Consider the following 14,446-nt stretch of genomic DNA (forward strand, 5'->3'; position numbering starts at 1 on the left):
CATTGAAGGTTGATGTGAGAAACAGAGTATGTAAAAGTTATTTGCAATTCCATAGGGTCTTGTGGTAATATTTATTTAGGAACAAACCTTTTTATTACGGAATGGTTGAGTCATTTTCAACTGACTGCAGCCCTTTTTATGCCTTACTGATATGAATCTCTCCTTATAACTGGGAAGAACTGGAGCGTCCTCCATCATGCTCACACAATCCAATGATAGGAATGAGGAGGGAGGTAATGACCAATCAGTATGTATACAAACCATCCATAAGGCAGACATGCATACAATATGGGTCAATATTTTCATAAGCCTTCCTACAATTAATACACAAATACATATAACAATAAATCTTTGAAAGTCTGCAACCCATACATATTTCACTAGGTCAATTTGTAGGCTACAGTTTATTTAGGGACTTAATCTTTTTATTAAACAAAAATAATGGTTTTAAATACTTATAGTTATGCAGATTTTTAAATAACTAATACTTTCGAGTTTATATATAATTTTCCGCGCGGTGTTACCCAAAACTCTTCAGTTTCATTATTTTGGATGATTTATAATTGAAAATACAGGATATGCATATAAACAGGTATTTATTTATGTAAAATACTTCTAAAATATTTTCATACAATTTTTAAAGCTATATTATTGTTGAATACTTACTTATAAATGCTAAATAACTTCGTCGTATAAAAGCATAGATTTTTACTTTCTTCTAAGTAAATATTCGATTGGCCAAAACACCAAGCAAGGTAGGCAGCAAAATGTTAAGGCGTAGAACGCAGGCACATAATCCTGATAGACATCCTTTACTAAACCTGAAATGGAAAATATATCGGCGATAAATACACAAAGAAAATATTTCTCTTTGTGATAAAAAAGAAATATGTTTTTTTTTAACCAATAATGTACTGTTTGTGAAGGTAGAATGAGTTTAGTTCGACCAGGGCAAGATAAAGTTTTAATTTCTACTTTTTAAAAGTCCCCTGAAACCTAAAGAGGTATTAACTAAATAGACTCGTAATGCGAGACATACGTTTTCAGGTTAAGATAGGTTAGAAAATCCTACGTAAAGTATATATTATTTAACAATTTAGGTACATTTCGTGGTTTCGTATTAGTATCTTGATCATTCTATTATCATTCATTCATTCTGTTCCATGTAGCTTATATCGGAGAGAAGGTCTCTGGTTACAGTTTTCCTTCATTAATGGAAGCAAGCGATAATATACTATTTTTTTAATTTCGAAAATTCAAGAATTAAGAACGTAAAACCTACAATATGAGGCAAATTTAAGACCAATTTAGCCACCACATACTGTAGGATAATGAGAAACTTGTCCATATTAAAAAAAACATCACGAGTCTATTTAGTTACTCCATATACGAGCTTAACGAAACATTGACTTTAAGTTACGCATTAAGTATAAAAGTTGTTCGAGCGTAAATATACGTTTATTTCAGTTGCAAAGGTTTTTAATTTAAAAAGTTAGCTTCGTAGAATCCAGGGGCCTCTGTAGCAATATTTTTGTGATTTACAAAATACCGTTCTAAGTTTTAAGGATTATAAAAGCAGTTGGACGGGCTTCTGTGTTCTGGTTTGATGTATGTCATAAGGCAAGGACATTTATTGGAGGCAATCTAATTTAGGTAGCAGATATCAGGTAGGATTTTTTATTAGTTTTGAATATAAATGACATCAGTTACCAGCGATAACAATATTATGATATACATAATAGTTAATGTGATATCAGGGGAACTGCATGATCATTTCTAGGCATACTTTTAATAAATAATGGAGTTCTATTACATCTCATGAATGATCTCCTCACGCTATATTATTTTCTACGCAAGGTTACATGGGCAGTGATAGCCTACTGATTAAGAAACACGGCCACTCGATCGTGGGATCTGAGATTGAAATCCCAGGCACGCACCTCCTGATTTATCTAAATTATACGCGATTTATAAAAAAAATCTCAAAGGTAGGTGAATTTCACCAATATGCACAAAGCCAGAGCCGTGGACTATGACCTAATCCCTCTCATTCTGAGAGAAGACCTGTGCCCACCAGTGGGACAATCATGAGCTGATGATGATGATAATGAAAGTTATGGAGACGACTTGTAAAAAACCTAAAAAAAATTGTGAAAGTTCTTTACCTATGAGCGGTGCACAAACAACATTGATGACGCCAGCAGCCAGCATGAACATGGCGTACGCGCCGGGGAAGTCGTTGTGGGGGACGTGGTCAGCGATGACCAGCGGGCTGGCCACATGTAACCATGCACGGAGCACCCCCAAAACGGCAGTCACTACCGCCACCCAGAGGAACTGACGGACTTGCAGGAGTACTAGAAATAAATGGGGTTAGGTGAGGTAAACTATACATCTATAGTAATCAAAATGTTTGTCTGTGCGAACCAATGTTAGAAAAAGTTATGTCGCTATTGGCTAGACTGAACTTGAAGGTACACATAGATTCTATATGTAGCTTTTTTCTCTAAAATCATATTAATGTATGATTTGGAAATATAAATGAAAAAATCGTACAAGGACTAATCGAAGTGTGGAGCTACGAAAGAGTTGACAACGTCATAAATAAATACATATTATTTTGAAATATATAATTTTACATTTATACTATCGCAGAATTTAGGCATTAAAGAATAGAGTGTCTATTTACTTTATTGTAGGTACAAATTAACTATCTATAGATAACCACCTATCTAGATATGAATTTGATATTTTATGAGCGGAGATTTTTTAATATGAAGTAAAGAATGACTATAGATAAGATTAGAATACCTAATAAATAGTTGTAGTAACAATGACTATGAAAAGCTCCTAATTTATTATTATGATTACTGTTGTAAAGATAAAAATCTTTTAATTTGTTATCATTAGCAATATCTTAAACAATCAAATAATTGCCTAAGATAAAAATAAATTCACAGCCCTCGATAACAAATAAATATGAGTTCATAAAACGGTTACTACAAGTAAGTATTTCTGGGTACGGGACTCCTCAAATTGAGAATGAAGACCATAGTCCACCACGCTGGCCAAATGACGATTAGATACTGTAGAAAACCTTATGAACATTTACTTATGTTATTTTATTTAACGAATGAGTGTAACCAAGATGACTTTACGTAGCGGCGACGGATAGTTGGTGAAAATGAGGGTATAGAGTATGCGGTGAAATGAGAAGGGAAGTGAAGTGGGGAGATAGATAGATAAAAGTGAGAGAAGTTAAAAATATCGATCAGAAAAAGATGACATTAAAATTAAAAAGTTCCACCGTTCCGTTTTTTACTTCAATGTAAATTAAATTTAATATGTTAAACACACTTTATATTAAACTTCAGCTAATCACGTGGCCCTGAGAATTAAATCCTGGAATGTGAGGTGGAAATTTATAGCGCTAAGCAATTACAGCTCACAACTAAGTAGACGGTCTTAAAATAGTCGGGTTACCTAACCCGGACTAAAACGTTATCTCGCCAGACAAATGTGGAGTGAGCTCCCCTACTGTTAGCTCGTTAATTTGTTTTCATGTACCTAGAATACCACTCTATTGTATTCTAGATTGTGCGGTATGGATGTAATGACAATTTGGAAAGAAATTAAAGTAAGAATTGAACTTAATCTACGCTTTGTAAGTCATTTCTTGGTTGAAATCTTAATACCTAATAATAATAATTTATTGATATTGACAAATTGGTGCAGTAAAGAAGACATATTTTTACGTATTAAAAAAAAAACCTTTCTACACTCACAACTCTAAAATTTCCTACGTCGTGGATGCCATGGACACACAAAGATGAATACACAGACAATCAGATCGAAAACAGGTATTGAAATTCATCATTCAGATGTCTGTCTGACCGGGGATCCAACTTGGGACCCTTTGCACATCAGACCGGTATGGTGACCGATCCTCCACGCCGGTCGACATTTCATTAGATGTGACAGGCATGTGGGTGTTGACCTTGTTTTTGTGTGCGTGTCCATAACAAAGGAAGTCTTAGATGATTACGTCTCCCTTCAACTTCCTTGAATTATCGTCATTGTCATACAATAAAATATCATATCAAGCAACATGACCCACTCCCACGTAGATAGTATTACACACATGACATCTATTTGTTAAGATATTCTTGTCGTATTTACACATGTGTTCTGAGTTTAATCCTACCTACTTGTTGAAACTTACCATGTTGATCGTTATACGGTTTATTTTACTAAGAATGATGTTGTTGATTACCCATATTGAGTCGTTGAGTTATACTGTGGTTAGGATTACAGTGAATATTTATGTTGTTAACCGCAAAAAGACAGTTGCTTTATTTATTTTTCATTTTGAGACTACGTCTCATTGAGATAATAATAATGCAGTATTATTTACTACTAGCCATTATCCGCTCTGCCTGCGTGAACCCCGTTATCACCGCAAAAAGTATCCCTACTAATATTATAAATCCGAAAGTAACTCTGTCTGTCTGGTTGTCTCTTCTTCACGCCCAAACCACTGAACCGATTTTAATGAAATTTTGTACAAAGATAGTCGGAGACCCGAGAAAGGACATAGGATAGTTTTTATCCCGGAAATCCCACGGGAACTAGGGATGGCGATCTAAGATCGTTAATCGGAGAATCGATCTTTTGGACCCAAGACATCGATTATTTTAATCGATATTAGTAAGGATTGAATCGTAAACTATGCATTTGATCAAGTTGTTTTAGCAAAGTTGAAGGTACGAATTTTCAGTTTTATGTATGTTAGTATGTAAAATTATTTTCTTTTAAACGCGGGCGAAGCCGCGGGCAAAAACTAGTTCTATATAAAATATCATTGTCCTATGTGTTTATCCAGGCCCTAAGCTATCTATGCGCCAAATTTTATATAAATTAATTCAGTGGCCTTCGCGTGAAAGAGTAACAAATATCCATCCATCCACTTCTTTTTTGCGTTAATAATATTAGCAAGATAGTAAAACGTAGTTAATAAACATAGCTTTCAACGCTGGTGAAGGTTAGTTCATAAAAACCTTCATAACAGCAACGTAAATTAATATCATGGTTAATATGTAAATATTCTAGATATTCTGAATCATTTCTTATAAATCATACCTATTCTGAAAATGATAGTGAAGAAAGTCGCAGCATAGAACAAGTGCCGTGTATTCATATGTGTGAAGTAGCTGATCAAAGGAAGTCCGCACCGTCCAGCTACATCTGCGCCTGCGCCGATTGATATACACATAGCTACGTTAGCCTGAAAAATATTGTCCGATTAGCTTTTATTGACTCTTTTATTTCAATTCCCAGGTGCTAAAAGTGTAACACATCTGATTCTTTTGATATAATTTATAAAAATTATAGACGTAAATGCTATAGTATTTAGGGAAAGCCTTGAACATAGTATAGCTATTTTATGAGTAGACATTATACATACAACAATACATAAACAAATTACTTACAACATCATACCCGTACTGAAACAATAGCATTGGGTGTAACATAAAGAACGTCAAATCTGAAAAGTTTACGAAGCTTTGGCCAATGCAGATATTGCAATACACCACGTCCTTCCATACTTTGATGCTTAGGAATTCCAATATGTGAGAACTACAAAGGAAACAGTAAAGAGATAGGTTAGTTTTGGTTAGGTTGGTTAACCTAGCGACTTAATAATATTTTGAGCTTTATTAATACTTAGAGGTTTACTTATTACCTAATTTTGTCAAACAATCCTCTTGTTTTTGGGACTTCAGTTTTGCTGACGATAGCATTGTTTTCCACATCTCTTAGTAGATTACTTTCTTCATTCTTATCTCTTAGGTCCTCTATAACAAAAACGTTACCGTCATTATATATTTTGTTAATTAATCATACTCAATTATAGAAAAGTAAAAGAATACTTGCTGTTCTTTTTCTGCTTCTATGTTTAACTCTTGGTGTCATTGAAGCCATTCCAGGGAATGCGTGTAAAGATATTCCTGTTAGGATTAGAAGTGTACCTCTAAATCCATAAGAAAACATTATCAGTTTTATGAATTGTGGATACCACATTAATACTATTCCTTGTATCGCTTTACAAAGGCTCATGACTAAAGTTCTCTTTCTCACGAAGTAGTGGTTTAGGGTTGAGTAACAGACAGGTACCATCATTCCAAACCCGATTCCTTGAAGGGCTCCAAATGTAAAAGGCAATTGATTAGTATTTGATATAGTAACAGTTAATAAAGATCCAATAGACAACATGGTAGCTCCGATAAATCCTCCCATTCTTAGAGAATGTTTCTTAGATATAACGTTGAGAATCAATCCTGAAAAGAATTTGCAATAGATTTTTAAATTGTTCAAAATAATGATTGATATGATACTAACGAAATAAGATTTAGAATTGCCCTTTCTAATATTTATAAATAGTAAAATGTTTAAGTACCTCCAATAGCTAGCATAATAGCGAAGACTCCATATGCAGTAGTCAGCGATTTGGCGGTTGATTGGGTGTCGATGATGAAGTCATTGTAAATAAGACCGAAGGAATTGACGTGACCGATACCAGCTATCTGTAATTAAAACAGTTAATTAATTATGAATATTATAATTCGTTATGAATATACTCAGATACAAGAAGATGTATTGGTATACATGAGTTGGTATTGAACATAAAAAAAATAAAAATTGCAGTAAATCTACTCGAAATATTTTTGGAACAAGAAGTAGGTACCCCATTTTGATGCCTGAAGGAATTCCGACAGAAACTTCTACATGCCAAAAGATACTCAAAATTTGATACTATAATCTGCAATTCATATTCTTATCAGTTTAGAAAATTCTAGTTATTTTTAAATTATGAACATCTACTTCAACAATGAACACATTAAGAAATATATAATACTCGTATATTATATCCACGTGAGGCAATTTCTTCATAATTTATTATTAACACGTAATACAATAGTCTATTATAAGTTAAAGTAGAAATTATTCTTCCAAATTATTTTTACATCAATCCACAACAACAATTTATCTACAATAGTGTTTAATTTGTTGTCCTTATTTTTAAAAAATAAATTAAATAATTATGAATAAAAACATGATATTGAATGCCGATAGTAAAGATCAAAGGTATATTTTTTAAATTTAAAAACTAAATTTTCAAGCTTTTTATTGCTCAGTTAATTTCAAAGTCTGCCTGGTTAAATAGATATAAAATACTTAAAAACCTTACCCTTTTATTACATACCCGCTACAGGCTTTAATATTTCGCAAATCGCAATAAAGTATACCAAACTATGTGTATACATCATAGATTCCGATTATTGCCTAGATCCTTCCTAATAAAAGAAACATCTATGTATCCTCCTATCCTGCAGACCCTAATGGAAACCTTTGGCTCCAATATCATTGATAAAGCTGACATAGTTTGGAAGCAATTATATGCCAATGTTTATTATTTGTTTAAGTATCAATACTCTCCACTCCTTAATGTAACACCCCCTGTATTACTACCATCTCTTAAAACAATATTATTTTAATTATACATTGAATTTCGTACCACGACCTTGTTAAGTAAGATTGTTTTTATAATATTACAATAAACAGTTTTGTATTAAGTCGGTCGAAATTTTTTTTTGCAGGAAATTTAACTTTTTAAGCAAAATATGTCAATTTTAATTGGTTTTAATGCAATGGATAAGCGAAAAATGAATAAGGATTTAAGTTTATTCAACTGCGTCTCATTCTTCTTCGTTCATTCTTTACATCACTCGGCAGAAATAATACAATACTGTTTTAAGGAGGTCGTGGTACGAAACAAAATAATGTTGATGCAATATTGAAATAAAACTTTCCTGAACTATAATGGTTTTTAAAAGATGGTGGTAGGCCCCCAAGTTACATTATACAAGATTCTTAGCGGGTTCATATGCCTATATTTTTGGTTATTTCAGCCCTGACTGCACTATTTTATCATATAGCGGGGTTCGAGTTACCCCCCACAGCTGGCAAAGGCCTGGAGAACACTATACCATTTTATTTAAGTGCAGCTTGGTGGAGGCTTATGGGTTTATGGCCAATTTGTGACCTATGATTCCAAATCGCTCAGAACGCCAAAGGTGGTTTGAGCTTTTCTATTAGGTGATGAACAGATTCGGCAATTTTAATACTATTTATTCTCGTATATTTATATTTAGTTTTTGATGAACGCTTAATAACGCGTTATCTTATAAATATCAGGATTCAGTACAAAAAAGCGTTAAAATAACGATTTTGTATGTTCATGAAACATATGCAATATTATAATAGCATGTAGAAATGTTAAGTTCATATTTCAATATATTCGCAGGTACATGATAAGATAAGCAACTGTTATCAGATCTATTTAAAGAAGCACACAAATAGTGTTACTATTGTTTTATCACAGTCATTGACTTAGGAGTTCTTTGTGTTTAAATTATAAAGAAATGTAAACATCTTGTAGGCGACGTTAAAAAATACTTCCTTAAATATTATTTATAAAACGTAACCGAAATTTACGACGCACGTAGCGGCAATTTGAATGTCTGAACTTTGAATCTATGAACCCAAGATATAAATTCATGCCTATTTTAAAGAAAATAATAATTATATCGAAGGTGATAGTACCCTTTGTGGCTCAACTCTATCTATTTGGCAGCAATAGATGGCAACAGAGGGCTCTTTCTTTTTGTTCACGAGGGAGAAACCTTCAAAAGGTACCCGATGCCGTGGGAGCGACACAGGGTTATGTGGGACTCTTACCGCACTAAAACCCCCCCGGTGGCCGTCCTCGGCGCTACGTAGAGGACTCCGGAATCTCTACCGGGAGGGCTCTACCACCTGGACATGTTACAGGCTATGTTATATTACAAGTATCTTCCACAGGCTACAATCATCAGTCAATCTCTAATATTAGCCAAATACGTAACATTTATTCCAACGTTGAAGGAATGTAAATAATGTTTAAAAATATCGTATGTTTTTTTAATATATACAAGTTTACTCTATAAATCTAAGTATAAGTCAAGCATCTTCAAGACTATATTTATACCAGAATGGTTTAAATTAGGTTATAATTCAGAAATAAGAGTAAAACATACCATTTACGACGACTATTATCATTAAATATGACTTGTATAACTCCGGGTATAAATATATTTTTAATATTTTTTCTTGATTAAGGTTGTTAAATTATCGCATTCAATAAATTAAATCACACTATGTGCTATTAATAGCACATAGTGTGATTTTATTATTCATTTCCATTCGTTATCATAATGTTATGTGACAGATTTGAAGACATTACCATGTGTAATATACGATAATTATATTAATTTATGATTATTTACACCGATTTATTGTAATAAGTATTATTTTTTATTTCACGCCATCTGTCATTGATTTATTTAAAAGTTTCCTTGAAAAAAAAACAAAGTGTTACTTAAGTCAGCACGAAAGTAATATTTTATTAGACAATTCATTTAAATAATACATGACGACACAAGCCTAAGATATAAAAATAGTTAATTAGACCATAATAAGTATATTTTTATATCAACCACGTGGAAATCTATAGGTATACCTATTTGAAAATATGCCCGTAGATCACTGATCTTTTTTTATATAATATAGAGTAGCAGACGAGCATGCAGTCCACCTGATGGTAAGTGGCTACTGCTGCCCATGGACATCTGTAATCGACTCCAGATAGGATTACTCGTACCGGAGGTCGGCCACAGATGCGCCGCTACCACTGAGGACTAAGCTGGAACGCCTCGGAAAAGTATGTCTCCCTTACCACACCCTTACAACCAGAACACAGCAGCACTTAACACTGCTGTTATAAGGCAGACATAGGTGTGGTGGTGGTGCCGCCGGAGTCGAACCACAAAGGGTTCTACCACCTTCAATTATTTCACCTTCAGATATTTCACTAGGCAACAAATTACAACATTAATATAAATGTGAATTCATAAGAGTGAATGTAGTGAAAATTTAACTAATTCCTGCAACCTGTTGTAGTTTTTGTATGTGCCTAGTACCAAATTATACTTGATTAGAATGTCGACTAAATCGAGTTCATTTGTTATTCTAAACGTAACTCAGGTTTAACATTATATCTCTTAAATTTTGCTAAATTCCTTCCCTTTCTATCTAAAATAGAATTGAAGTCCACCTTGCATTATTATCACGTTCTTGAAACCAAAATATAGAAATTTCTTATACTCGTTACTCCTCGAGAATCGAGTCCTCGAGAAATAGGGAAGATAATATTTGGTGTCGCCAAAGACGAATTGAGTTTTACCATTCATAATTATTTCTTATCTTTTAGTACTTTCACATCTCAGGTCAATGTATTCTTCGAAACTAATAGGCACTAGGTTGTCTGTCTATGTTGTCTGAAACATAATGAGAAGCTCGCTTGCACCTACACAATACAAATGTAAATAACATACATATGTTTGTTATTAAAATAATTAATACCTCAATATTTACATTTCTGGAATATTTTTGGTAACAATACTAGTAAACACGTTTAGTACGTAGATGAAATAAACACGTTTAAAAAATATTTAAATATTTATTAGCTCGTATCAACCAAATCAGTTAACACATGGATAGATTAATGATAATTGCTAGTATTTAAGATTATACAATATTATCAGGCCATTAATGATTAATATTACCATACATTAGCACTGATTTACGTTACAAAATTGTTAACACGGATTCCGTATTGGTGTTATCTTTTACATTGAATTTTACAACTGTGAATCTTCTAAATTGAATCTTAAAACCATCAAATAAAATTTAAAATGAAGTTACTTAAGTAATGGCCTTAATGGCAAAATGCCCAGTAGGACGTTATATTTTCTTCAGCATGACGCGTAAATTTTCTCAAATAAAAACTAAAGAAAACACAACTAAAACTGTGCTTTACAACAAAGAAACGGCAATAGAGAAAAGAATACTCACAAAAGTAATAATAGTCCCGAAACATACGACGTATCCCCAGTGATCCGAATCGGAACCGCTTGATTTATATCCCGGTTTATTTTCTCTATCCATCGTGTATTCATGTGATCCGAACCGACGTGAGGCACGCACTAACGGATATCCCAGATAAAGAACTAAACACGGTCGCTCTGTGCGCTTTGCATTCGATAAACATTGTGACGTCACAGTATGTTAATCCTGCATTGTTTTGTCGTTATGTTGAGCATTGTATGTAGGTACTACTACATCTCTGTAAATATTTTCTTCTATTTACGATACAATTGGCATTATTAGAAGTAGCGCACCCAACAACATTATAATTCTACATTTTTATGTTTTTTTTATCATTATTAATTTTTAAATAGCCCTGTAGCCCAAAACGGGTTCACGGATTTTAATAAACGGGGTGTCGTTGAGTTTCTTCAAAATAAGGGAGTGATATGATATATACCTAGTACATTTAATTTCTTAGTTATTTATTTTTAAGGTGTCTGATTTTTTGTTTCCCTAAAACTATTTTTTTTATTTGTCAAGACGACTAGAGATACTTGTCACGTATTGATAAGACATAAATGATTACGAATGACTAGTTTCGTAACTGTGGCTTATAGCATTGCACTGGAATGTTTTTGTTTAAATGGTAATGTAATAAATATCGAGAATGTAGTGTAAAATTAATTACCAATTCCAACCAAAGATATAAGACACAAAACGAGTTATTAATAAAAATAGGCAAGTGCGAGTTGGACACGCTCGAAGGGTTTCTAAAGTGAAATAAAAGAAATCTCTACAACCCCTTTCATTTAACATAGCTTGCTAAAAAAATTTAATTTTTTTTCATTTACCCCACAAAAGTCGTCCCTAAAATCAAAATACATCTTTAGTGCGTGATACCTTCGCATTTGGGTTACGGAAAATCTTAAGAGTACCAAATTTCAGTTCATTTGGTCTAGTAGTTTCGGAGTAAATTGGCTGTGACAGACAATTTTTTTTATATTTAACCTAACGATAAGGCAGACACAGGGCTACCTGATGGAAAGCAGTCAGCGTCGCCTATGGACATTTGCAACACCAGAGGAGTCGCCAATGCATCGCCGACTTTGAAGGAGAGTTCTTTTTACACCCCTCTTGAAGAGCCCCATGTAATAGTCCTGAGAGAATACCTCAGGAGGAAGTTCATTCCACATTTTTCACGTACGCGGCAAAAAATGTATGTACAAGACGTATGAGTTATGAGCTATGAGGGTTCCGTTTTTTTTTATCGCGCGGAACCCTCAAAACGTGTTAAAATATGCATGACATTCAAAGTAAAGGCTAGTAACAAATGTTATATCAGCTCGTATACTATCGACTTTAGGTAGGATTCCAGTCGTATTCAGAAATGGGTGATTATTGGCTATAGTGACTACTTAACATTAAATGGATTGGATGGCCATTTACTACTTTATCGCATAATATATTCATTATACATATAGTTCGCACGAACTATGGGTCGTCACCCTAATTATGCTACCTATATTTTTGGATGTTTAACTAAATGTTTTTCTTATATTAACAAGATAATACCCTGTTTCTTCAAGGATTTTTTTACATATTAGTAATACTATTAGTACTACTAATAGTAGACGGGAGATTCGTCTAAAATTTCCCCATTTATCAATTTTTTCTTCTAAACTAAAAACTACTTTTTGAACATTTTAATAAAATAGGGTTTGTATTATTAATAACATGAAGTTAATTATCGATACGATATGTTGATTTTGTAACAATATTTCGATCCAGTTTCATGTTTCCGTGACGACAATTCTTGCAACTGGGTTGACATAATATTAGAATTCAATGAAGGCATCATGAGTGCCCAATACATATTAATTAATATGTATCAGTTTTCGGCAATATCCGTTTAAAATAAAAACTATATAAGTTTAATGTTGCATTTTCTGACTAAATACCGAAACAGTTAAGACGATTATATAAATAAAATAAATGTTCGAGTTTTTATATACTTTATTGACTATATAGCTCTATTAAATATCTATGTTTTAATTTATAAACAGAAATAAAATATATCATACCTAACTTAATTTAAATGACTGAGTATTCAAGTCGATATGTACAATGTTATTTTATATTATTAATAAAACATAATAATTATTATGTATTATTATGTAATAAAAAGGAGGTTATACTCCTTTTTATTAAAATAATGATAGTTTGATTATTGAATTCAAATGGTACAACTTGTTCGGTTACGGCGACACCATCACCACACCTATTTTTAGACTGACATTTTTTTCATATGCATCCATATTTTTTACTTTAGACACAACAGCTAAAACTACTGTTAGTTATAAAGGAGTGGGTGTGCTTTGATTTTTTTTTTATAATATATAAGAGTAGCAGACGAGCATACAGTCCACCTGATGGTAAGTGGCTACTGCCGCCCATGGACATCTGTAAGCAACCCCAGATAGGATTAGATATACCCACCCAAGGTCGGCCACAGATGCGCCGCTACCCCTGAGGACTAAGCTGGAACGCCTCGGAAAAGTATGTCTCCACACCCTTCAAACCGGAACACAGCAGCGCCTAACACTGCTGTTATTAGGTAGAAATAGGTGTGGCGGTGGTGCCGCCGGAGTCGAACCATAAAGGGTTCTACCACCTTCAAAATGCACTTTGATGCACTAAACTAGATTTTTGAAACCTTATTTTTTTCATTACATTGTAAAACATGGTTAAAAATTTTTGAAGGATAGCATCCATAAATTGGTGTCGCTATTTTGGTCCACGACACTAAAGTAGGTAGAGTACTGTTAAAAAATTACCCTCTTAAAATTTGGAATTTGGAACATATGCCTCCGTCAAATACTATACAATATAATAGACACAGTATACTTAGTGGAAATACTTATACTTAATGGAATATAGTCATTACAAATTGTATTTTTCAGTTTTTAAACTTTTCTGATCATACTAAAAAGAAACTTATGTTAAGATACAACATATAATTACACGAAAATAACTTACTCATAAGGTCAACTTATTAACTTAAATTATATCTTAATTATGAACATACCAAAGCTTATCTTACACAATATACAAACTATAGAAATTCTGAACACATTTCGGCCATATTGTGTCTACGACACATTATAGAACGTAAAATATAGGCCTATAAAAATGATATGTAGTCACGACAAATATCATATTATTATAAGAAAGGGTTCAAAGGGAGAAATTGTGCTATCCATAAAACACTAGGTCGCATAATCGCATTTATCGATATTATATAAGTAACCTTTTGGATATTTCACCTTATATTCCCATTATATTTATTATTGCAAAGGATCCCGGGTTCGATCCCCGGCCAGACAGATATCTAAATGATGAATTTAGATGTCTGTTTCTG

General features: G+C 33.0%; 2 protein-coding genes across 8 annotated transcripts in view; one reads left to right on the forward strand and one right to left on the reverse strand.

The window, feature by feature from the left end:
• kcc (solute carrier family 12 member kcc) overlaps positions 1–14,446 on the forward strand; it is a 479,479-nt gene that overhangs the window by 146,101 nt on the left and 318,932 nt on the right. The window lies entirely within an intron of this gene.
• Positions 687–11,172, reverse strand: LOC140748732 (monocarboxylate transporter 6). Its single transcript, XM_073081591.1, has 8 exons — positions 11,014–11,172; positions 6,458–6,584; positions 5,931–6,338; positions 5,744–5,855; positions 5,490–5,637; positions 5,140–5,284; positions 2,166–2,357; positions 687–821 (listed from the first exon to the last, which is right to left on the reverse strand). The coding sequence occupies exons 1-8, from the start codon at positions 11,104–11,106 to the stop codon at positions 709–711; spliced, it is 1,338 nt and encodes a 445-aa protein (XP_072937692.1). The 5' UTR covers positions 11,107–11,172; the 3' UTR covers positions 687–708.

The sequence above is a fragment of the Epargyreus clarus genome, unplaced genomic scaffold, assembly GCF_041222505.1.
Source record: "Epargyreus clarus isolate Ecla_fem2 unplaced genomic scaffold, WU_Ecla_fem_2.2 ptg000003l, whole genome shotgun sequence".
In the NCBI taxonomy this organism is placed as follows: Eukaryota; Metazoa; Arthropoda; class Insecta; order Lepidoptera; family Hesperiidae; genus Epargyreus; species Epargyreus clarus.